The 26,460-nt window shown below is 36.0% G+C and overlaps 1 protein-coding gene across 2 annotated transcripts in view; it reads right to left on the bottom strand.

The window, feature by feature from the left end:
* Positions 1–26,460, bottom strand: part of Trdmt1 (tRNA aspartic acid methyltransferase 1) — a 57,362-nt gene that overhangs the window by 6,991 nt on the left and 23,911 nt on the right. For both annotated transcript variants that reach the window (XM_004662354.2, XM_045135325.1), the window contains 9 exons: positions 20,621–20,730; positions 17,694–17,770; positions 14,940–15,011; positions 14,089–14,154; positions 13,367–13,436; positions 12,021–12,104; positions 2,910–3,253; positions 837–894; positions 569–698 (listed from right to left, as the gene is read on the bottom strand). In XM_004662354.2, the coding sequence (XP_004662411.1) occupies positions 569–698; positions 837–894; positions 2,910–3,253; positions 12,021–12,104; positions 13,367–13,436; positions 14,089–14,154; positions 14,940–15,011; positions 17,694–17,770; positions 20,621–20,730 (1,011 nt within the window). The remainder of the gene's footprint in view (positions 1–568; positions 699–836; positions 895–2,909; positions 3,254–12,020; positions 12,105–13,366; positions 13,437–14,088; positions 14,155–14,939; positions 15,012–17,693; positions 17,771–20,620; positions 20,731–26,460) is intronic.

Raw genomic sequence — 26,460 nt, 5'->3', positions numbered from 1 at the left:
CTACCAGAGGACTTAGAAAAACTGGATCAGATGGGAATGGACTGCAGCATGAGGTGAGGAAAAGAGGACAGGAATAGGGTCCACAAAGAACTACCAGAAAGGAAGAAGGACTCTTAAGACTACCTGTCCTGGCATGAGTTTCTTCACAGAAGATACATATGAGGCCCAAATGAAATTTGTTTAATATTTTAAATTTTATTTTATTTTGACAATTTCTTTTTCCACTCCCTCTATTTTGGACAACTTCTTACATGTACATAATTTAATCATAATCACCCCCATTACCCTTTCTTATCTCCATCCCACTTATGCTACACCCTTTCTTTTTCCCAACCAGTCCCCTTCCTACTTTTATGTCTTTGTGTGAGAGAGACCCAGTGAGTTTAATTAGAGTTCTTTGCACAACCATGCAGGGGCATTATTTACTGAAGTAAGGGGAGTTTAGCAGTGGCTAGACCACTAAAGAACATGAGTCCTCCTCCCTCAGCAACTATGAACTGCCAATAGCTTCTAATGGAATTCTGAATTTTGATAACTCACAGCAGAGAGCTCCATGGATCCCACCTACCAAATTCTGCAGGGAATCCCTGGAGGTTTGCTATTTCTTTAGGAGTAAAATATCGTAGTTTAAGCAGTGACAACTTTGCTAGCTGTTCTTCTTGTGGCAAATTGGGAAGAGATTTGTAGATACTCTCGATCTGTTAAAAAAAAAAAAAGGTACAGACTAACTGAAAAAGTACTCACTCCCATTGATACTACTTTAATATTCTCAAATTTAATATTAAATGTAACATTATTGAAAAGTTTAAATATTTTTATTTAAAAATACATGGTACCTGCACATCTCCTGCAGTCTGTAACACGGAGCCTGTCCCTTCTATGTAGCTTCCGTAACTGAAAAATTATTAAGAAGATAATGTAGTGCTTAATGTATTTCTTAATGTTTCATGTTTAAAATATTTTTTGGCAATTTAGTAGTTCTTGACTGACATATACTTAAATTCTTTCTGAAATATCTTGAATGGAAACACATAAACATGCTTTGTAATTTAAACATTATTAGGCAAAAGACAATTCTGTTTAAACTTCTCAGAAACTAAATGTGGCAGTTGAGTTGTACAACACTATCATATGATGTACTGTTACCATGTTTTTTTAAAAAATATATATTTTATTTTTATTTATTTATTTAAGACTAGAGGCAGGAGGAGATAATAGGCATGCCAGGGCCTCTAGTCACTGCAAACTAACTCCAGATGCATGTACCACCTTGTACATTTTGCTTTCGTGGGACTTGGGGAATGGAACCTATGTCCTTTGGCTTAGCAGGCAAGTGCCTTAATAGCTAGGCCATCTCTCCAGCATGGTCACCATGTTTTGCATTATCATGTCTGTAATCCTTATCACTACCATGTATACACCTGACATTCAAAGGGAATGCTTGTTGGTGATTCTGCCACATTAAACAAGTGGGTGAAAACAGACTTATGTAATTCTGTTACAATGTCAGAGTTGTCATTTCTGCTCAATATCCAAAAAGCCGACTCTGTAATCCCATAGAAACCCAGAACCTGGGTCTACCTCTCTTTTAGCTCTTGTATACTTTTACTATTATTTTCAAGTAAGAATTAGACCATCTTGTCAAAATTGTATAAAAACCTAAAATACTTTAGAAATGAAGGTATATACTACTATATTTCTCTAATGTCATTGCCAGGCTGGATTTTCATCATATGAGCACTGTTTTATTCACAATAAGGACAATATAAATATAACTTAGAAAAAGTCACACAAGGGAAAGTACTTTTTTGAAAATTTTTGTGAGTATTATACATATGTGTATTATCTATAGTAGAAAACACTTCTACTGTAAGACTTCTATATCATCTTTATAATTATAAAAGAATGTCAAGGTTAATTTTTATTACAAAATTTATGTCTTGTTTTATGATGAGTCCTAAACAGAACCTGTTGGACTTGGTAACAAACAATAGGTGAATGAGTCTATAAGGTAACATAAAGCAATAAATCTTTTCTATCTCGTATCAAGAACAGGTGGCAAAAAAAGAAAGCCTGAGTTGTCTAAACATACAAGTACTTATCAAATGAGGCTGGGAGCATTCACAAAACAGAGATAATAAAACAAAACTGTTATGCAAAAGACTAATTTTTCTCTTTGTTCTAAATTTTTAAAGATGACAAAAATGTAGTAAATCAATAAATAACCCAAGGGAACCACTAAATGTTCTTCAACAGTGAAACAACTTATGATGTACTTATGCCATGAAAATAAAGACATTTAAGTACTCACAGTAATAATACCTCTGGAAACCCACTGACATCATGGACTGCATATCTGTAAGAGACACTAGAGGGCCAAGAGACAGGTGCAGGGGTCGTATAATCTTAGTATCGTTTGTGTGTTCAAACAGAAAAAATATATATTATTTATTAAAAAAAAACAAGTATTAAGTTTCAAATTATATCCAGATGATTCAATTTTATTTCTTGAGATGAAAATTTAATTTCTTGTAGACTCATCATGAGAACAGACATAAAACTGAGGCTTAATTTGTGTGTCATGAAAAGAAAGGTGCTAAAAATTAACAAAACACAAGTTACAGAAACCAGTTTACACCACTGAGTACTTAAGCTCATGTGAAGGTCACAAAACAAATGGCCTTGTCTTTTCTGAACAATTTTGTGGGTGCTGCACATAATGTTCTGCCAGAAGGAATTTTCACTTGTGTTCTACTGGAGCACGAAGTAGGCAATTAGGAGGGAAAAAAAATTACTCTAGCAGAAAGATTTTACAAAGCACTCCTTGTGTTCAGAAGCACTAGGAGTACTAGCTATAAAAACCTGGTCATTCTTTATTGATACATGAATGGAGTCTCTTTAAAACCTACCCTTTGGTAAAGCATGTGGACCTCCTGCAAGTGGGATGCACAATGTCTAGTAATAGAGCATATCGCAGCAGTGACTTTGGTGGCAAAAAGTACTGACTCATGTCAATATCATCTTCAAGAAAATCTTTCAGCATTTGCACAGAAAGATCACTGTTCTGTTGGTTTTTTCTGTCAATTTCTTCTGCAGTTTCAAGCTTAAAAAGAATGGTGTCTTTTTCAGAACACTGTGTGTTGTTATCCAGGCAAGTATTTGGTTTAGTTTTCTTTACTTTCATTTTATTTTCTGCATCTGTTGCATACTTTTGTGGATTATCAGATTCGATTTTAGGAAACTCCATCAGGACCTGGCATTAAATAAAAAGAAACAAAAATTATCAAAAGTTTTATTGAGACGAAAAGGCAAATGAATAATGCCTAATAAACCTGCAGAGATGGTGTTAGCTTTAAATAGTTATCATTAAAGACAGAAATATAGTTACTCATATTTGTGTGTTATTGAAAGTTATTAAACAGGCAGTCATACTGTCATTAGGTTGCAGAGGACTTATTTCACAAAACTACTGGCTTCTATTTTTACCAACAGACACATCTCATAAAACCATATGGCACATATTGAACACAAATACTGTATCACATGTAGAAAAAAAAGTTGAAAAGATACACAAAACTCAGAATCTTGTACAAAATTGTAATTTACCAAATAAAAACTGCCATAGGAATTTTTAATGATTAGGTCTCTGTTAAAATATTCTGAATATTTCTCTTTTTTTTTTTTGAGGCAAGCCTAACAGACTGGCCTTTTTTAATGCAAGAGAGAAAGAGCAAGAGCAAGAGAGAGAATGTGAGTTGGAGCACCAGCGCCTCAGTCACTGTAGTTGAACTCCAGACATGTGCGCCACCTTGTGTGCAGGTGCGACCTTGAGTGCTTGCTTCACCTTGTGTGTGCTGTACCTGGGGCCTAGAGAGTTGACCATGGGTCCTTGGGCTTTACAAGTAAATGCCTTAACCACTAAGCAATCTCTCCAGCCAGAATATTTCTTTTGGTTATCCACAATGGAAAGGAAAGTATATGAGTTACTACTATATTGCATGGGATTCAAATGACATAACTATTCCCTGTAAGTAGTACTGGCTTTTGCAGTTCCTCATGACGGTTATACAGAGCCTCCTTGAGAAACACATTGTTGTTTACTTCCATTTTATACCAGTGAATATTAAACTGCCCAGAGTCCTTAATGAACAACTGAGTACTGTATCCTAACTTGCACTAAATACTGATATATTTTAATGAATTATGCTAACTAATATTGGTTTTAAAGAAAATAAAACAAAAGACTTCCTGGTAAGATGGCTGCATAGGAGTCATACAAATCCAGCCTACGGAGGGATTTGAGCAAAAGCACAGCAAAATACACTGTCCATCTGAAAAGTGAAGATACATAGGTTTTTATTGGCCACAATGGAGAAGCAAGGGAGACTAAGATTATCAGAAAGAAGGAAATCATCCAGAATCCCACCAAGCTGCTTGCAGACCCAGACCCTGACCTGATCAGCGTGGGCCCACTTGCCAACCTTTCACCCAGCTGCAGGATCAGAGTCCAAACAAGGGGATTTTCTAACCTCATCAGCCTCCATACAAAGTCAAGAAACCTGAGTGGGAGACAGCAGAGGAGCTGCAGAAGGGGACAAAGATGGGACCAGCTGAGCAGTCCCACGACAACTCTATGCTTCCAGCACTCTCCCACCCCCCAACTTATAGCACCACAACTCCCAGAGAACACATTCAGCTCCTGGTGGCAGGGCATTCACACAGCTGATCAGAACACCAGATTCAGAATATAAAATGGAGGGATCAAGGTGGGCAATCAGAATTGGTGAGATCTGAAGCCATCCCAAAAGGTAATGAAGCTGACTGACAAAAAATCAGGTTCATAGGCCTGCAATGGAAGTGCTCACCTCTCTTTCCATGTCAGGGCAGGTTTTGATTACATATTCTTGGTTGGCTTTACCATTCTCAATGAAACTGTATTTGAGGATTGACTATTGTTGCCTTTGATGCTTTCAGATTCACAGGGCCTTTGTCTTTTTCTTCTGTCATTATTGGGGACAAAGGCTGACCTGGAACCCATTTCAGAACAGAAATCTCAACCAACCTCCCAGATGACAGGATTAAGGGTGTAGAGCAACACACAGGGATTTGGGCTTTATAAGGTTATCTGTTTGTTTTGATCCTCACACTTGCATTCTCTGTGCAGCTTCTTATTGACTGTGTACATGGCTCACCAACTGAATTTTAGAATTTGCCAGTAAATTGCTCAACCCAGCCCACTAGGATACTTGAATAGCAGGCAAACTCAACACCTAGGATTACTTCTATGGTTGTATTGAAATAGAAGAACTACACTTGGCAACTAAAACTCCTACTCTGAAGGTACATAAAGTTGGATTTCCAGGGCTGGAGAGATGGCTTAGTGGTTAAGTGCTTGTCTGTAAAGCCTAAGGACCCCAGTTCGAGGAACCCACATTAGCCAGATGCACAAGAGGGCGCACATGTCTGGGGTTCGTTTGCAGTGGCTGAAGGCCCTGGCGTGCCCATTCTCTCTCTATATATCTATCTGCCTCTTTTTCTCTGTCTGTTGCTCTCAAATAAGTAAATAAAAATAAATTTTAAAAATTTTTTAAAAAGTTGGATTTCCAGTTCTAAAAGTACCACAGATAAGTAGAGAACCCAAGCATCAAATCAACTCAGGATGCAAAAATTACAACATAATAATACAAGAAACACAAAGAATCAAGATAATACAATCCCACCAAAAATTATAAATCCATCAGAAATGACCCCCAATGAGACTGTTTTAGATGAAATGCTTGACAAAGATTTCAAAAAAAATGATTTGATCTATACTTAAAGAAACAAAGAAAATAAAAGAAGAAAACCAAGGAATTAAAGAAGAAAACAAACTCTTGAAGGAATTCCAAAAGAACACAGGAAACAACCTTAACAAAATAAGTTCACTACAAGACTTGAGTAAGGAAATAATGAAATGCTGATGAAAAACTAGGCAGAAATTCTAGCACTGAAAAACACAGTTAGTCAAATAAAAAACTCTGTAGAAAGTCTCACCAGTAGAATGGATGAAGGAGAGACTCAATATCTAAACTAGAAAACCAGGTGTAACACTAATACAGTCCAACAAAGAGAAAGACACACTAATAGGAAGACAGGAGTGGGAATTTCAAGATATTCAGGACACAATGAAAAGATTAAACATAAGCATTCAAGGTATAGTAGAAGGAGAAGAATTTCAATCTAGAGGATTAGTAGGCATTTCAACAAAATCATAGAAGAAAATTTCCCCTAAACTGGGAGAAAAAATGCCAGTGCAGATACAAGAAGCTTTTAGAACACCAAACAGATAAAACCTGGAAAGACCATCTCCTTTCCATGTTATAATTAAACTACTAAACACGCAAACCAAAGAAAATGTATTGAAAGCAGTTAGAGAGAAAAAGCAAGTCACCTATAAAAGCAAGCCAATCAGGAACAAAGCAGATTACTCAACCCAAACTTTAAAAGCCAGAAAGGCTTGGAATGATGTATTCCAAGTTCTGAAAGATAATAACTGTCAACCATGATTACTTTATCCTGCAAAGCTATGTATCCAAATTGAAGGTGAAATAAGGACATGGGGTCTCCCAATTTCATTAAACAAACATATTTAGAATTAAGGTCACAGATAACACAAAACACAATTGTAGTGGGTGCCTTCAATACACCACTCTCATCAATTGACAGGTCATCCCAGCAAAAAATAAACAGAGAGACATCTGAATTAAATGATGCATGGAACAAATGAGGCTAACGGATATCTAAAGAACATTCCATTCAAATGCTGCAGAATATGGATTTTTCTCAGCAGCACATGGAACATTCTCCAAAATAGACCATATATTAGGACACAAAGCAAATCTTAACAAATACAGGAAAACTGAAATAATCCCTTGTATTCTATTTTACCACAATGGGATTAAACTACAAATCAGCAACAAGAAAAACTACAGAGCATACAGAAATTCATGGAGACTAAATAGTACACTATTGAATGATGAATGAGTCATTGAAGAAACCTAAAAGGAAATCAATAAATTCATAGAATCAAATGATGATGACAATACAACATACCCAAACCTTTGGGACACAATGAAGGCAGTCCTAAGAGGGAAATTTATAGCTTTAAGTGCTGATATTTAGAAATTTATTGTTTCACCTTAAGGCCTTGGAAAAAGAAGAACAAAGCAAACCAAAAATCAGTAGACAGGAAGAAATAATAAAGATTAGGGCAGAAATTAATGAATTTGAAACAAAAAAAAAAATCCAAAGAATCCAGTGAAACAAACAGTTGGTTCTTTGAAAGGATAAACAAGATAGATAAACTGTTAACACATCTGACCAGAAGAAAGAGAAGAGACAAAAATTAACAAGATTACAGATGAAAAAGGCACCATTATAAGACATCAAGGAAATTCATAAAAACATAAGGACATACTTTAAATATATATACACCTCTAAGATGGAAAATCTGAAAGAAATGGAAGATTTTCTTGACTCATATGGCCTACCAAAATTAAATCAAGATGAGACAAACCATTTAGATAGGCCTATAACAACTACAGAGACCAAGCTGTTGCAAATATTTCCCAACTAAAAAAGAGTCCGGGCCCAGATAGACTCACTGGTGAATTTTTACAGACTTTCACAAAAGAAATAACACTACTGTTCCTCAAGCTTTTCCATAAAGTAGAAAAGGAAGGAATTCTACCAAACTTTTTCTATGAAGCCAGCATCACCCTGATACCAAAACCAGAAAAAGACAGAACAAAAAAAGAAACTACAGAGCAATCTCCCTCATGCAAAACTTCTGAACAAAATATTATCAAAAAGAATACAAGAATATATCAGAAAGATTATTCACTCCAACCAAGCAAGCTTTATCTCAGAGATGCAGGGATGGTTCAACATAAGTAAATCAATAAACGTAATACATTCCATAAATGGACTGAAGGACAAAAAACACATGATCATCTCAATAGATGCAGAAAAGGAATTCAACAAGACCCAACATCCCTTCATGGTACAAGTCCTACAGAAACTGGGAATAGAAGGAACACATCTCAATGTAATAAAGGCTATTTATGACAAATCTACAGCCAACATAATACTAAATGGGGGAAAACGTGAAGCTTTCCACTAAAATTAGGAACAAGACAAGGGTGTCCACTGTCCCCACTTTTATTTAATATAGTACTGAAAGTCCTAGCTATAGCAATAAGGCAAGAGACACTGATAAAATAGAAACAAATTGGAAAGGAGAAGATCAAATTATCATTACTTGCAGAAGATATGTTTCTATATATAAAGGACCCTAAAGACTCTACCAGCAAACTCAAACTGGTAGAGCTGATAACCACTTTTAGCAACATAGCAGGATAAGAAATAAGTAGCTTTCCTACATACTAACAACAAACATGCAGAGGATGAAATCAGGAAATCTCTCCACTCACAATTGCCTCAAAAATAAATAAATAAATAAAGTACCTTGGAGTAAACCTAACTGGAGACATGAAGGAGCTCTACAATGAGAACTTTAAAACATTCAAGTGAGAAATTGCAGAAGACACTAGGAAATGGAAAGACATCTCATGTTCTTGGATTGGAAGAATCAATACTGTGAAAATGTCAATCTTCCCAAAAGCAATCTACACATTTAATGCAATCCCCATTAAAATTCCAATGGCATTCTTCACAGAAATAGAAAAAACAATCTGAAAATTTATTTGGAGGCACAAAAAAAAAAAAACCATCAAATAGCCAAAACAATTTTGAGCAATAAAAATAAGGCTGGTGGTATCACCACACCTAATTTTAAGCTGTATTACAAAGTCATAGTAACAAAAACAACATGGTTATAGGCAAAAAGACAGACACACAGATCAAGGAAATGAAATAGAGGAACCAGATGTTAATCCTGTCAGGTACAGCCATCTGATTGTTGACAAAAATGCCAAAAATATTCATTGGAGAAATGACAGCCTCTTCAACAAGTGGTGCTGGGATATCTATATGCAGAAGAATGAAAACAGATCCTTGTCTTTCTCCATGCACAAGAATCAAGTCCAAGTGGATCAGGGAACTTAATATCAGACTTGAAACTCTGAAACTGCTAGAGGAAAACATAGAGGAAACCCTTCAACATATTGGCATAGGCAAAGACTTTCTGAATATAACCCCAGTTGCTTAGGAAATAAAACCACTAATCAACCACTGGGATCTCATGGAATGACAAGGCTTTTGTACAGCAAAGGGCACTGTGAATACAGCAAAGAGACAACCTACTGAATGGGAGAAAAATCTTTGCCAGCTATACAGCTGACAGAGGATTAATATCTAGAATATACAAATAATTAAAAAAATTAAACCATAAGAAATCAAACAACCTAATTAACAAGTGGGCTATGGAACTAAATAGAGCATTCTCAAAAGAAGAAATACAGATGGCATATAAATATCTTAAAAAGTGTTCTACAAATTTAGCCATCAGGGAAATGCAAATTAAAACTACTTTGAGATTCCATTTTATTCCTATCAGAATGGCTACCATCAAGAAAACAATGACAATAAATGTTGGTGTGTATGCAGAAAAAGGGGAGCCCTTCTGCACTGTTGGTGGGAATGTAGTCTAGTACAGCCATTGTGGAAATCAGTGTGGAGGTTTTTGAGACAGCTAAAAACAGATTTACTATATGACCCAGCTATAGCACTCCTTGGCATATATCCTAGTGACTCTTCTCACTACCTTACAGATACTTGAAAAATCATGTTTATTGCTGCTCTATTCACAATAGCTAGGAAATGGAACCAGCCTAGATGTACATCCACAGAAGAATGAATAATAAAGATGTGGTACATCTACACAATGGGAGTTCTATTCAGCAGTAAAGAAAAATGAAATTCCAAAATTTGTAGGAAAATGGGTGGATCTGGAAAGAATTATACTAAGTGAGGTAACCCAGGCCCAGAAAGCCAAACATCACATATCCTCTCTCATATGTGGATCCTAGCTACAAAAGTTTAGACTTGTCTGAGTTGTAACCAAAAATAGGTAGCAGAGGCCAGTAAGCTAGAACAAGTTTATAAGGGGAGGAGAGAGAAGGACTTTAGGGGATGGAATTGAATGTATGTAAGTAGAAGAACAGATTACAGGGAGTGGAATGGCCTAAGTGAGGCCAGGGGAAGCAATTAAGAGAAGTGTGGAGGGAGGGTCAATCAAAATTCAAGGTATTCTGAATAAGACATATGAAAGCCTACTTCTTTAAATAATGGCACATCCAGAAGCCATAGATTGCAACTAGAAAATTTTCAGTGCCAGGGATGGGATAATTTCCAGAGAGTTGTTGGCCAAGGAGATCCCTGTTGCCTCCCAAACATTATAGGCTATTGCCAAGGCCCTTGGTTTCCCATGAGTAACAGATGGTAAGACCCTATTGCTGAAGACTTCACATGTGTGGGCAGCAAGTTTACTAAAAAATCAATCTGGTGCTGAGCAGAAAACCTTGCCCCTGTAGACCAGCCAACTGAGTGCTAGAAAAAGCTGCACTGCATGCAGCCCTGTGGGAGACAGAAGTCATCAGTGGTGAAAACAGTGGACACTGGAAGCCTCAAGTTTGGACAGACAGGCCAAATGACCAAACAGGTACAATAGTGACATGTCTGCTCTGGGGGAAACCAACTGCTCTTAAATAGGACTGGAGGCCCATTCTACGGGAGGAAATACATGCCTGGTACTGAAAACCCAATCAAAAGCCTATGGCAGGTGAGGTCATGAAACTTAGGGGTAAAAAGCCTACTCTCATCTGGATAAATGTATATATTATTCTCACCAAACTGCTCTGAAAGCACTACACTTAATGTTCATAGTTATATATTTATGCTACTCTCACTTTTGTTTCCAGAAGCTTCTCTTTTCAGATGGTGGTGACCACTGGGATGACCCAAAGTCAACATATTGCTGAGAAGAAGGGACGGAGGAATGTCTAACACTGAAACATCTCTATCACACCCTTCTAGGCTCAGGAGGAACAAGTAGTGTAAAGGATATAAGAGCCAAAGGAAGGGTAGGACTCCTTACAATGCAACTGTTGAGACAGAAATTGGCCTTCATACCCATGACTTTGCAGTGCCTAGCAATACCTTCACAAGACCTCATAATAGAAGAAAAAGAAGATGATATCAACATAAAGGGAGAGACTAACAGAGAGAGAGAGGGGGTAAGATGGAGAGTGGGGGAGTGGAGGGAATTATTATGGTTTATTGTCTGTAAGTATAGATGCTGTCAAATAAAAAAATTTAAAAAAGAAAAGAAAATCAAACAAATGTGTTAAAATACTCAAAATATAACTACTGTCTTAAAAATGACTAATCAAGCCGGGCATGGTGGCACATGCCTTTAATCCCAGCACTTGGGAGGCAGAGGTAAGAGGACTGCTGTGAATTTGAGGCTACCCTGAGACTACACAGTGAATTCCAGGTCAGCCTGAGCTAGAGTGAGAACTTACCTCTGAGAAAACAAAAATAAAAAAATTAAAAAAATTTAAAAATGGCTAATCAAAAGTAACTAGTGGGCTGGGCAGGGCTGAGGAGATGGCTCAGTGGTTCAATACTGTAGCCACTACAAAAAGTTAATCATTGTCCACTTACAGAAACAAGAGAGCCTGGCATGTTTTTATACTCACACACATGTAAATTAAAAAGAAAATAACAAGTGGCTTCAATCAGGAAGAGAAAATGATACATATGTAAAGTCAGTGGTTGGGCACAGGAAATGGAAGAAATAGGATAAAAGCACTAATGAGAAAGTTGTTAAACTTTTTTCCCCAAGGGAAAAAAATTGTGAGTTTTGGCTTTATTTAGTTTTTGCCAGTGTAAAAAATGGCACCAGGAAAGGAGTCGGCCTAGAGGATAGGCTCTGTCCTATCAGCCATGGTATTGAAAATAAGCCAGGAGGCTAGAACACACTCATAATAAGCACAGCAGAATGACAATGAAAACAATACCTGACCAGGGGCTTGAAAAGGCAATGGCTCTGATTGAAGCTTTGCCATCAGGAAATACCGCAGCCTTGAATTTGGAATGCCAAGCTGAAAGGCAACACAAGGAAATTAGTTACAATTGAAATGGTTTGTGCGAACTTGAACACTGAGCATGAAAACTCAAATTGACACACATCTAGCTTCCATCAGAGCAAATGTTGCTGCTGGCTTTGGGAAAACTTTGCAGTAAGTTCTGACCCGTTAAATTCTGTTGTACATCTTTATTGAACAAATAAACAGTCATTAGGCCTGATGAAAATATGTCAATCAGTCATTTTCATTTCATATTACAAGATAAGAAGAAATATAATTTTATATTTTTTATTGCTAATATACTAATCATAAAAATGAAATTCAAACAGAGTTATTCTTGGCTATTGGTATTTTATTTTACTAAAACAGGAGAACTCACTGTATTTTAGAAGAGATGATAAGTATGGATTTAATTTAAACAGATAAGCTATATTACAAATTCTTATAATTTACATATATGTACATTTTTTAATTGGCATACAGAGATTTGGATTCATTTTGGTATTTTTCTAAAAAATGTGGGCTGAAGAGATGGCTTAGCAGACAAGGTGCTTGCCTGCAAAGCCAGAAGACCCAAGTTTGATTCCCTAGGACCCATGTAAGCCAGATGTACATAGAGGTGCATGCATCTAGAGTTCATTTGCAGTAGCTGGAGGCTCCAGTGCACCCATTCTCTCTGTCTTTCTCTCTTTCTCAAATAAGCATATAAAATATTTTTTAAAAAATTGTTTCATTTCTTAGGGAAAACCACACATGACTAATGATGATAAGAAATGTAAAAGAACAATAAGAAACACAGCAACATTTACAAAATAAAAATCTTTCAAATAACTTATGATAAATCAATTACTTTGATTTATTATCTATGTAATGAAGGTGATGTTTACAATTTAATGTTGTCACAAAAAAGCAATTACTCATTATGATATGTTCTTTTTGCTTTCAATTTTGTATTGCTTTGTAGTATCACTAAGCACAAAAAACCTAGTTCAGAAATGCCCAAGTTTTCATATTTTCAAAACATGTTATCCTTTATTATTCAAAAGAAAAACATATTTGATGAGTTTTAGCCTGCATATTTTATGTATAAACAAACCAACATGCATGGGCTGTAACTATAGGACCACTTATAGGAAAGTAAGATCCACATCTAAACCAATTTGGAGATTTTTGTAAAATATTATTAAAAATAGATATTTTGTTTATTGAATCAAAATCACATGGTGGGAAAGCCTTTAAGTTATCATTTATATAACATTTATAACTGTGAGACCTACAGAGGTTGGAGATAGGAGAAATTCTTGGTACTGAAAACCACAGGTTTCCATTGTTTGCATCAGCAGGCTTCTGAAAAGAAAAGGGAAGAGAGAGTCTTAACCTGGAAATGGGGTTCATATATAATGTAGTCTACATGAAACTTCACTAAGTAAAGACTAACTGCACTCCAGCTGATTAGAGACAATGATCTTAAGTCATTACTAAATCCAGAGTTTGAGAAATCACATGTCAATTAAGAGATGGAGATAATTATCTCTTACAAGTAAATAAAGCTGCCAGATAAAGTGCTCAAGTGGAGGAAAATCTGAATAGCTACTGGATTGTTCATGGAGACTGAAACAACTTCACAGGGGTAAATCAGATGGGAACACTGATGGACAGCAGGTGAACCAAGGACTCAGATGAATGCCTTCTCCTGCCCTGCAACACTGTGAGAAAACCCTAAGGCTAGGTGCTTTCTTATCTAATTGTGGGACAGGAAATATCCATCAGCAGGACTGATTTCTACTTAGAAACAATTTGACAACCATTTAAGTGGCTAAAATTAAGAAATATCATTCCCATTAAAATCAATACTCATGTTGTAAAATCAAAATGGAAATCAGTAGAACAAAATTATTAGTCAAAATCAACAATGAGTAAAACATACAGTATGCGTGCAATATCAAAGAATACACTTACTTTTACTTCACACCAGTGCAAGAAAAAATACATTCTTTACCTTGTAGAAGATACTTCAAAACCTTTAACATTTTCTAACAGGATATATTTGGGTAATTTTTGCAATCTGAAAATTCAAAAACAAATAGAATTATAAATATATAAATATTTCATTACAAAGAAGTAAAACAAAAATCATTACTTGTGGGACATGCAAGGCTAAGTATTTTCTGAACTATTTGTATAAAAGAATTTTATGATACAAATAACTCATATTTTCTTTATTTTCTCCATAGACATGCCAGACTCAATAAAGTTCACACTTGAAATGTTAGCTCCCATTGAAGTTTATTTCAAAACAGGGATTTGCACAGAGCCTCAAAGAGCTGCCATTCATATGGGATGATAACTTTTTTTTTAATTTTAAAATTTTTATTAACATTTTCCATGATTATAAAAAAAATACCCCATGGTAATTCCCTCCCTCCCCACCCCCACACTTTCCCCTTTGAAATTCCATTCTCCATCATATTACCTCCCCATTACAATCATTGTACTTACATATATACAATATCAACCTGGGACAATAACTTTTGACATTAGCACAAATTTCCACACTAGGGGCAGAAGCCCTTACTAATGCTGGCATCATCTGCATTACTATTAAGAGCAGAGGCAACAACATTTAGCCAGTGGGCTGTCATCTCTGCCCCTAACTATAGCTGCAGGTACAGCAACATGCCACACTTGTAGCTGTCTTATTAGTCATTTCATAAAATGATACATGACATGCACGTGACTTGAATGATCATAAATACACCGCTAATCTCTACAAAATGACACACACTGTATTCCTTTCAAGCCACAGATTTAGATTTAAATTTAAGCTTGTATAAGAATCCATGTTTTTACCTTGGAAGAATGTCTAGAATGTGTAAGAAGCTATTTGTCCTTGGATCAGTGACATCCCCCTGCAGGCCAATCCTAAGAGTAAGGAAAGTAGAAGAAAACAAAAAAACAGTTTCTCAAATCTAATATAAAGCTATCAAAACATTTAAGAAAGTCAAAACTGAGAGAATTAAAATAAGTCATCACCACAAAAAAAAAAAAAGAAAAACACAAGGCTAGTTAAGCTAGGGAGCAACCTAGAACAGATGGCACTGTTGAAACCCACCATTTAAGCAGACTAAACAATAATACCAAGACAGCGTTGTTCAATGTAAATAGATGCAATCTGTGAGCTTGACTCTTTCAGCAGGAGTTATGTAGACTAAATAGGGTCAGCACAGATCAAGTAAGCAGGCAGTATTTGGGTCAGTGCATTGATCATACAAATAAGGTTCACAATATGGTCAAGGGTCAAGCAGAGGAAGATTTACACTGGGTCTGAATAGCAGGAACAGAGGACCAGGGCTTAAAACCTTGGTGCTTACTAACTCACAGTGTTAAATTAAGCTACATGACATCAACCTCTTTTTACCTGACAGCAGAGCTAAGTCCATCAATAGATGTGAGCCTTGGCTCAGGATTAAATCGGGCTTGAACAGATTCCTGAGATGTCTTTTTTTCCCCCTCTTTCCATCCCAAGTTCTAAATGGCAACTACAGAATTAGATGTGCTCCCATCAGCAGCTAGAATTGGGCTAAAAAAATGTGAGGGTGCTTTTACAGAATACATGGCACCCACAGGAATACATGACACAGTGTTAGGGCTATCTTCTGCTCCATACCCTCTGGTCTGTACAGATTACACCCCTCCATGTGCTAAGAGCAGTCTTCATATGACATGCCCTCTGACTTCTCTAATGAACTCCTAACCTACTTTCAGACACAGCTCAGATACTGCCTGACAATGAGTTTCCCTCTTCTGCATGAAGCAAGCCACTTTTATCACCTATCCCCTCATGGTACTTTCAGTAGTATAGTACCAAATGTCAGGATTTACATACCATTACATTATTTGTAAGTCATTCCTGTTAGACTTTAAGCTCCCTAAACACAGGGACTATAGCACCAAAACAATGTAAAACATATGGTTGTTGGGGAATTAAATTCCCTCAACTTCAGAACATGCAAGCATTCATTTGAAGCAGGATATTTATTACGTGTAATATATTCCACTTCAAGTTATATATGTTAATACAGAAATATATAAAATGCTTACTAAATCCTGATTCTGACGTTCTCTAACTGTATAGTCATAGGAAAGTTAACAACTCTTGTTTATGGCATGCATATGTGGTGTGCATGTGTGCAGGTATGCATTGTTCTTATGAATGTGGGCAAACATGTGTAAGTGTGTGTATATACATGTGCACACATGAGCAAGTACATAGAGGCCAGAGGTCAAACTGGGTATCTTCCTCAATTGCTTACCCAATTTCTTTTTCTTTCTTTCTTTCTTTTGACACAGGGTCTGTCACTGAGTCTGGGACTCAATGGACCAACCAGGCTAGCTAGTCAGGAAGTCCTGAGAATCCTCCCTTCTTTGCCTTACAAGCAGCTGGAATACAGGCGTGTGCTGCCACACCAACTTTTTATGTGGGTGCTATGGATGCAAACTCAGGTCCTCATGCTCACAAAGCAAACACTTTACCAACGGAAACATCTCCACAGACCCCAAAGTTAACCCTTCCATGCCTGGGATTTTCAGCTACAAAATGACAGTAACAGCAATGCTTATGCTGCAAGCTTGTTAAAATAACAATATATATTCTATGTAAGATTCTTTTTTTAAATTTTTTTGTTCTTTTTTAAAATTTATTTACTTGAGAGCAACAGAGAGAGAAAGAGGCAGAGAGAGAGAGAGAGAGAGAGAGAGAATGGGCGCACCAGGGCCTCCAGCTACTGTAAACGAACTCGAGACACATGCGCCCCCTTGTGCATCTGGCTAACGTGGGTTCTGGGGAAATCGAGCCTTGAACTGGGGTGGTTAGGCTTCACAGGCAAGCGCTTAACCGCTAAGCCATCTCTCCAGTCCCTATGTAAGATTCTTAAGAGAATTATTACTGTTGTTAGTACTCTTTAAAGTAATTTGTTTTATTGTACACTTACTTAAAATAACTAAGTTAAAATAAATTAATCAAGAATTCATTTACAATATAATTCCTTGAAACACAGTAAATAATTGCTACATAATTTTACATGAAGAAATTATAATTATGAATAAAAATTATTAGCATGTCAATTTAAAAAATAAAGTGCACGTATATGCTTTAAAAGTTTCTAGTTAAGTAATTTACAACTTAAATATTGTTATGGAAATTCACTTTCACTAATCAGTACTACAAAGACATTTCTGAATGTTCAGTAATTTAAACAAGGTAATTTGCAAATGTTGCATCTTAGATATGAAAGAGTAGTCTTGCAAAACGGTTATAATTAATCAAATTATTCTGCTCACCTTCCTATAATTGTAATATCCTATAATTCCTGCTAAGTTATAATGAATAAATTGAAGTATTTTCAAAGTATTTTAAAACTATTAATATACAGCTTATGATCCTTAAAAGTCCATGCATCTTTCCCTCCCTCTGTTCTGTCCCTTCCTTCCTTCCTGTACATGTTTGAACCAAGGGCCCCACACATACTAGCAAACACCTTAGCACTGAGTCCTCAGTCCAAAGTAAAAATCCTTAATAAATTAATATATGTTATATATATGTACCTTGTGAATGGCTGACATGGAGGGCTCATTAAAATCATATCAAATGATAACTTGTCAAACTCTTCCAGTGTAATGCCCTAAGGAATGAATGTTTGGGAGAAAGGATTAAAAAGCAAAGCAAAACACAAATCAAATGAGGACAAGAAAAATACTAAATCATTAGACCTGAATATATTAGAAATCCTAAGTTTATTAACACAATGCTTTTCAAGTCAACTTCAGTTAAACTAACTTCCCAAATCGATCTTAAGAGGAAGAGGGACAATAAACACCAGCTGTGAGAAATCAAGTGACCTCCCCAGGAATAAGCCAGCACAGAGCTGGAACAGGGTTTCCTCCATGTCATTTGCCTTATGAGATCTTTAGTGTAATACTGCCTCATTTCTGGACTCAAACATGGAAAACTTTATTTGGCAAGAGTCTAGAAAGTTTTTAAGTGTCATCATGCCAATAATACTTGTGTATTTAGAACATGTGACATAATCAACAGCCACCATACCTATCTTTAATATATCTCTGTTAATATAACAGCAAATAGAAAAACACCTCATTTTCAGATAGCTACAATTATCCTATTGTTTTGCCTTTGTGTACGAAGAATTACCAAAGACTATAGATAAGATTAATAAAAACGATCCCTATTTCGATCTGTTTAAATATATATGTATGTATACATGTACATGTATAGCAGAAAATAAGGAGAATTCGAGTCATGGATTTTTCAATCTTTAGTACATCTTTAGCCAGAAATTTTAAAGAGGTCAGCCCAAACTCACAACCTTCCTAGACATAAAATTTTCTAGCAGTTCAAGTAGTACTTAGACAAGGCAGGAAGATTTATGTTCTGAGCTCTGTGAACAGAGAGTTAACCTGGAATCATGTCAACTGTCTCCATTGTATAACTGGTGTATATGCATATATACAGCCAGTAACTGACATATATGTCATGAAGCAGGACTCATACTTTTACACTTTATTTCAAGAGAGTAAAATCATTCAGAAAAGGAAACTGAATTGTATCAAATATTTTCTGAGAGTTTTTCTCTTTTCAATTATGAACATGTTAAATAATTCTAACAATGCATTTCCAAAACAAAATCCATTTGGTCTTGCTATATTTATTGATTAAGTGAGCTTCTGACCTAGTTGCTCATATTTACTTATAATTACCGAGTTTATATTCACAGTGATTTTCTTATTTTGTAGCAAATAACTGACATTCAACACAACTGGTTGAGGAGATATTTCTTATCATAACCTGCCCTGTGAACCTGGGTGTTATTTTATGCAAGCATGCTCTTATTAATTAACCCTTTCCTCCTTTAATCCCAGCACTCGGGAGGCAGAGGTAGGAGGATTGCCTTGAGTTCAAGGCCACCCTGAGACTCCATAATGAATTCCAGGTTAGCCTGGGCTACAGTGAGACCCTACCTCGAAAAACCAAAAAAAAAAAAAAAAAAAAAAAAAAAAAATTAACCCTTTTCTGAGGACCGTGCCAATTTTCATTGTAAAGTAACTTTCTATGATTCTTATTTGATTTTTTTAACCTAGAAATCCATCATATCTAATGTCATCTTTGAACACTTTTTATCCATTGTTGGTATTTTCCTAATATTTCCTTGTTCATTTTATAAAAGATAGTTTGTTTCTTATTAAGTAATATTATAAATTTATTCACCAATACTTCAGAATCCTAATTACAGGTCAGGTGTGGTATTGCACTATGTGTAGGAATAGAATGCTGAACAAACCCAATGAAGCTTATGCCACATAGAGTTTACACTAATGAGCAGTAATTCCTCACTTGTCATCCATGTAAATAGCTTTGGTTGTATCAGTGGTTTTCTGATTGAGGAGTTCTGCCCCTAGTTAAAACCTATGTTGATTTGGAAGTCCAACCACAGACAACCTAGACTTGCCCTGGCAGGCCTTTGGGGGAAGCAGAGTAGATCACTAATATACAGAACAACATGGATAAATATAATCTCTGATGAAAGAAAGATTAGTGGTTACCCAATACTGCAGTTGGAGACTGGCTGAAATGAGACATTATAACTAACTCAGTATGATGGAAATCTACATCTTGCTTCAGTGGTGGTTACACAGTTGATGTGTAGCAATCATGCACAGTAAAATGACTACCATTTATTGTAATGTATATATTGCATATATGTAATTTATGTGAGAATTTTGTGTGGAAACTGTTCACAATAAAAATTTGGAGAAAAATATTTCATATATTTTTTTAAGATAAACCTGTGTTTATCAGTGTTAAACACTTATGAGTTCATGACAGGTGAATATGATAAATTGCTAACAAGCATTCAAAACATAATACCCAATGAGTTATCACCTGTTGTCACCATGAGCTTTATACAGTGTAACTATTAGATCAACATAATTCATTTAAGTTTCATATCACTATGAAACCAAGCATTTTAAAGTTGTGCATATTCTTAACATTTCAATCTTTTTTTTCTCAGAGACCAAAATACCAAGTTCCCTCTGTAGCTGAATTTTTTAAGAAGCATGCTACTTTCTTTTTTTTTTAATATTTATTTATTTATTTATTTGAGAGCGACAGACACAGAGAGAAAGACAGATAGAGGGAGAGAGAGAGAATGGGCGCGCCAGGGCTTCCAGCCTCTGCAAATGAACTCCAGATGTGTGCGCCCCCTTGTGCATCTGGCTAATGTGGGACCTGGGGAACCGAGCCTCGAACCAGGGTCCTTAGGCTTCACAGGCAAGCGCTTAACCACTAAGCCATCTCTCCAGCCCGCTACTTTCTGGTAGACTATAAAACATCAATTACAATTCTAAACTATTTATATGGCTTAGCTTCAAGAAACCAAAAACCAGTATTTGAAATTGTTATGCAATCACATTTTCCTTGATACATATGTATTGAAATAATAATCATCACTCACTTCAATTGTTTTTGCCAATAGCTGTGTGTGAGGAAAATTGTGCTTGTATACTTCATTAGCAACAGTATTCACGTCAATGGCGGCCACCACCTGCGCAGGTATATAGCTTTCTGCAATAAAAATTGGAAGATCTTAAAATGTCTTCAATATCAGTTGGTTCATCCTAAAGTCAAAATAGTAGAACTTAATACTGTATTTCTCAGCAACCTAGCTAGCTTTCAGACCATCAAAAGAGAAGCAAGGAAGAACCAGGCACGCTGTATTTTGTTCATCTCAACAGCATTCTAAATGTTAAAATAAGATTTAACTTTTAGTCATTACCTTTTTAAGTAGCAACTTTATTGATGTATAACTCACATACCACAAATTCATATGCTTCAAGGTTAGATAAGTTTTTAGATGAGGTGAACAATTCACTGGTGTATAAGTGTAAGGATCACAGACCAAAAATATTTTCATAGACAAGGAGAGATCATGAGAAGAACCTAGAAGTGTGTTTAACGGTGTGCTTTCACTGTACATGTGTCTTGTGCTAAAGAAACACATTTACAACATGGTTGCAGATTCAATCTAAGATCCTTTAACTGTAGTCAAAATGTGAGCTCTGTATTGTTGCAGCTGCTGTATTATCACTCTCTTCCCATAAATATGGACAAAATAAATTATGCATAAAACCCTGTTCACAATCAGGAGAAAACATGAAGAGTTTTAAACGTGAAAGCATATAAGCCTTACGAAAATCATCAGAAAACATAGTATTACACAATAGAGCCCAACAGCTACCTCTTCTTTTTTCTATCTTTTCTATTTTTCTTTCTTTCTTCCTTTCCTTTCCCTTTCCCCTTCCTTCCTTCTTTCCTCCCTCCCTTCCTTTTCTTTTCTTTCTTCTTTCTTTTTGAGGTACGGTTGAATTCAGTCAAGTCCAGGCTGATGAGGAACTCACTCTGTAGTCCCAGACTGGCCTTGAACTCACAGGGATCCTTCTACCTCTTCTTTCTAAATGCTGGGATTAAGGGAGTGTGCCAATATGCCCAGCTCCCAAATAGCTATCTCTTTAATAGCCATTTGCAGATTACTAGTGAGCGTAACTAGGGAGGGCCAAGATATAAAGAGCTATAACTCATAGAGCAAACAATATGAAATAAAAATCAGATCACAGGACAAGAGGGAAGGAGCAAAGCCACAGATGCTCAGAAAACAACTGCAACCTTACCCAGAGGCTTGGGAGAAATAAGGCTAAGGAGAAAACAGCTTGTCTCCAGGTAAATACACTGGTAGACTCTTGGTATCTCCCAGGCATTCGGTTAGGTAGCTAGCTGCTGCTGGTTGATCTTAACCTCAGTATCTAATTACTTGCCTTAGTATAAATTTAGGGTTATAAATCATGTCTTCATTAAAGGCTTTAAATATTAAAACACAAAGCAACAAGTCCTCTATAGAAACAAGAAGTCAGTACACAGGATTAATTTGCAAAATCACAAAGCATATGAGTCTGGTCAACAGCATTACATATCACTGTAAGGAAGCTTAGAATACAGTTTGCTGCATTATTTCAGTGTTTGGCTTAGTAAGATATACTGCAACCAGCAGGACACAGACTGCTGGCACTCCCACTCTAGATCCAGCAAACAGGGCCTGCAAGCCTGGAGTTGGGTAATATGACTTTCACCTTTTTTCCAGGCAGACTGAAAATCCAGAGTGACATGCTAAATCTATAGTGCAATCAATAATTAATTTTATGTTCGTCTATTATATGCCTAGAGGACATAAAACCTGACCAAAGTAACTTTCAAATGGATGATTCATGCGGAGATACAAAAACTGATGAACTGAAAATTCATTCTCAGGAAAGGATGGATTTTTGATCAATAAACAATGAAATGTTTCATGGACTGATGCACAGATTTCAGACTGCACAAAACTGAGACCTACTACATGACCTAAAATGTTATTTCCACTAGAAAAAAATAGATACACAGGCTGAGAAGCCCTTATCCAAAATGTTTCAGAACAGAAGTGTTTTAGATTTAAGAATATTTGCATAATAAGGAAGTTTGAGAATGGGACCCAAGTGTAAACAAAATTGTTTTGTTTTTTAAAAAATTGCTTTATTTCTTATATACCTTGTACACAAAGCCTGAAGGTAATTTTACACAAAAATTTTAATGTACTTACTTATTTTACTCTAACCAATAATATGAAAACAGGTGTGGAATTTTCCATGTGAGTAGTATCAAGTTGATGATCAAAGCCTTTGATTTGGTGGAATTTCAGATTTTGGATGCTTAGTTAGGTATGTTCATCTTATAAAAATTTCAACTTTTCTTTCAGAACAGAATTGTCAGTGGGTGGAGTACAGATGTACTTTAAAGGAAATAATTAAACTTATATATAACAATGGAAAGAGGTGAGCCTACCTATTTCTGTCAACATCTTACAATGTGCTACAAAAACTAGCTGCCTTGATATTTCCTAATGTACAGTCTGACACCATATCCTTTAAAAACCCTTGACTGGCATATACAGGTTTTGAAAATACATTAATCCTGTAGAATCTTGCCCATGTGAGCTATTACTTGAGTGATCTAAAAGTTGGGATATTTGGTAATAGTGGAAGGGGATGTGCTTTCACACTTTGATCTATTCTCTGCCTGGACTTTCTTCATGACATATCAGTTACTACTCTGAGTTCACAGTGACCAACAGGAAATGTTAAAAAGGTGAGTTATGTAGTAAGAGAAACATGATGCACATGAAGTATCCAGTGAAAGAAACAGCACACATTGAAACAGTTGTCAAATTGTCTACAAGGAAATGACAAAGATGCCATGCTCCCACTTATGAGGACTGAATTATAAAAGGTAAATTTACATGTGGATGGTAAAATTTTCCTCCTTTCTCATTAGTTTCTAGGAAAGCTGAAAAGAACTTTTGGCTGGCAACAGTAAAAAGATACAAGTACTTTTGCTACTTGTCCTCCTAAACCAAATTAAAAAATTAATTGTTCATACACAGTTATTAAAATGGGAGAAAAAAATCATCATATTTTATACAGTTTTGAATTTTTCCTTCTCTATCACTTATTTTCTGATCTGTATCTACCACAGGTTCAGTAAAAAGTGGAATTAGGTCATTATAATCACACCTGAGACATTTAGTCAGGTATGTTAACACTGACATCTAGTTGTGAAATAGTAGATCAGACGGATATATCCAAGGTCTATTTCCTTTCAACCTGAATTGATTTTTATTAGGAATAAAAATACTAGGCAAAGACAGATCTATAAAAATTTTTGAATTTATAACCATTGAAAGCTGTTTTTATTACTGTTAGCAAAGTATATTTCTTGGCTTTTCTTAAAAGCTTGTTTGCATTTCAAACACAGCTAAGAATTTACTTCTAAATACAAAATGAAAACTATGTTCAAGTGTTTTTTTTAATCAATGACCCATTCAATTTCATTAAAAAGCCTCCTTTGAAATTCAGCTAATTGACAAAAAATAAAGTTAACTTTGGATTAAGACATGCTTTAAACATTTAAACATTGGACTTAGCACAAAAGACCATCAGCCAGAAAGTGAAAGAAGTGCTTGAGAACTGTGACTGCATTATGTCCCTGACACTACCGTATCTTAGCATTAAACATTATGTCTTACAAAATACCAAAAGACAGACCAGAACTAGTGAGGTGACCCTGGAGAGAGAGATGTGAAGTCACAATTGTAAAAGAAGCTCAGTGAGGGAGTTTGCATGGCAAAAAAGCAAAGATGCTTTATGTTTGTGTCATGAGTCAGCTAGTACTGCCCCCATCCTTGCCATCACACATCGCCTCTCCCCTCTCTGCACCGGCAGCTTTCCTGGAAGAACACAAGAGAAAAGGAAATGCACGAGCCACTTTGGGCAGGCCACAGAATGCTGTGTAGTTAATTCTGTTACCCTTAGCCCCAAGGATGGAGTGAGCCTTAATTTCTAGAGGCATAGACTGGTAGTCAAAATTAAGAGTCAACATAAAGCTCTAGAACGGCTTCCTCTAACAGCTCAGATGGCCTACCATACAGTGGTACCACCATATGGATGGGCAGCAGTGCCTGACATGAGACCAGTGCAACAGAGGATTTCAATTTCTAATTCAACTTCATCTCACCCATCTGAATGTAACCAGCTGCATTTAGCCAGAGGCTTCCCTTCTGGGGAACCAGCTCCACAAATCGCTGGGCTTATATAGTCAAAAGAGGCCCAAAAGAGAAGGCAGAACTAATCAGAGAATCAGAGATGTTTTTGTGCCAGTTCTGGAGCTGCCACTCATTAGCTATGTACCTTAGAAAATTTACTTATCTTCTCTAAGCCTAAATATTAAGAAGCAGACATTAAACATAGTTCCTTAATGTCTGACTAGTAAGTTTTAAAACATCATTCTTTTACAAATCATAATGAATAGGTTATTTCAATCTTCAATAAACTATGTGACATCTGCAAATCAGTTTACAGGCAAACTTTGATCTTTATTTTATTTGGAGAAGAGGGATACATCAGAGGTTTTTCTTATTAATTGGAGATAAGAGTATATCTAACAAAACTTTTTCACAAAAATGAATCTTTGTGATTTTGTCTTTCATTTTGGAAAATGATGGTGTTGTGTGATCCACATTGAATTAATCTCTTCAGGTCACACCAGACGCCTTGTGTCATCCTTCTTTGCTGGCTTTAGTAGCTGCCCATAGACACACACCTCTTCTTGTCCCCCTTTTAACTTTACAAAAATGTGGAAAACTAGAATCACTGGGCATATACTCAACTACGCTTCAGTTGAATCTCCCAGCTTCTCGAGAAGTTAGAACAGTTTCATAGTTGAAACACTTTGTGGGCAAAGTATCTCAACACTTGAGTAAATAAATCATTAACTGTTCAGTACCAGACATGGCAAATCTCAAGTGACATTGCACTGTGAGCCCATCAACTCATGTGCTTTTCTGTACCTTCCCAGCTTCACAGTCAAGGTCAGCAGGAAGCTCAGCGGCACCTTCACGGTGACCTCCATCATCTTGTCTCACTTGGAACTGTTTTTCAGTTTGTTTGCTATGCAATAGACAGTCGTTCTGTAATCAGCTTTGGTTCAGTGCCCTGCTCTGTCTTCCTGTCACACATGCACTTGTCTGGCTTTATCCACAGTATGTGCGCTGCCATTGTGATTTTGGTTTTGGTTGTTTGGTTGAATAAATTTGCGACACTCAAAACATTTGATGTGATAGTAAAAACAATACCAATATTTGATCCAGTTTCATCTCAGCTGTGCTGTATCTGGACATTTTGGATGTTTATCAAAGGTCTTTTATGGGGAAGAAAGTGCATATATGAAACAATAAATGTGTGACATTTATGAGTAATGTTGGCTCTGAACAAACTTTTGAAAACTTAGTTGACAACATTTTGGATCAACTGAAAAAAAAAGCATGACTTTTGAAATCTCTGAATACCTTGGTTCTCAATATTATCATTCTTTATTGAACTTTTTTTCTTATTAAAGTATGTAGTTTTTAAGACTTTTCCTGACAGTATTACGTAATTTTTTAGCATGGGTAGATGGGAGTGTCACTTGTATGTTACCATACAGCTGACATGTATTTTTGTCTGTTCTTTACTATCTGAGTAGTTCCATGCTATGTATGTACCATAACCAACCTATTGCCTATAAGAAACATGTAAGATAATATATTCACAGCCACTATTACAAGTTTATAAAGTATTTTTCTATCTTGTTTTATATGTATGTTATATAACATTCAAAAAAGAATTTTTTTCTTGATTGAGAAAAGGATACAAAATGCAAAATCCACAATTT

The sequence above is a fragment of the Jaculus jaculus genome, chromosome 15, assembly GCF_020740685.1.
Source record: "Jaculus jaculus isolate mJacJac1 chromosome 15, mJacJac1.mat.Y.cur, whole genome shotgun sequence".
In the NCBI taxonomy this organism is placed as follows: Eukaryota; Metazoa; Chordata; class Mammalia; order Rodentia; family Dipodidae; genus Jaculus; species Jaculus jaculus.
Note: the sequence above shows the minus strand (reverse complement) of the source record. Positions and strands in the feature narration are given on the sequence as shown.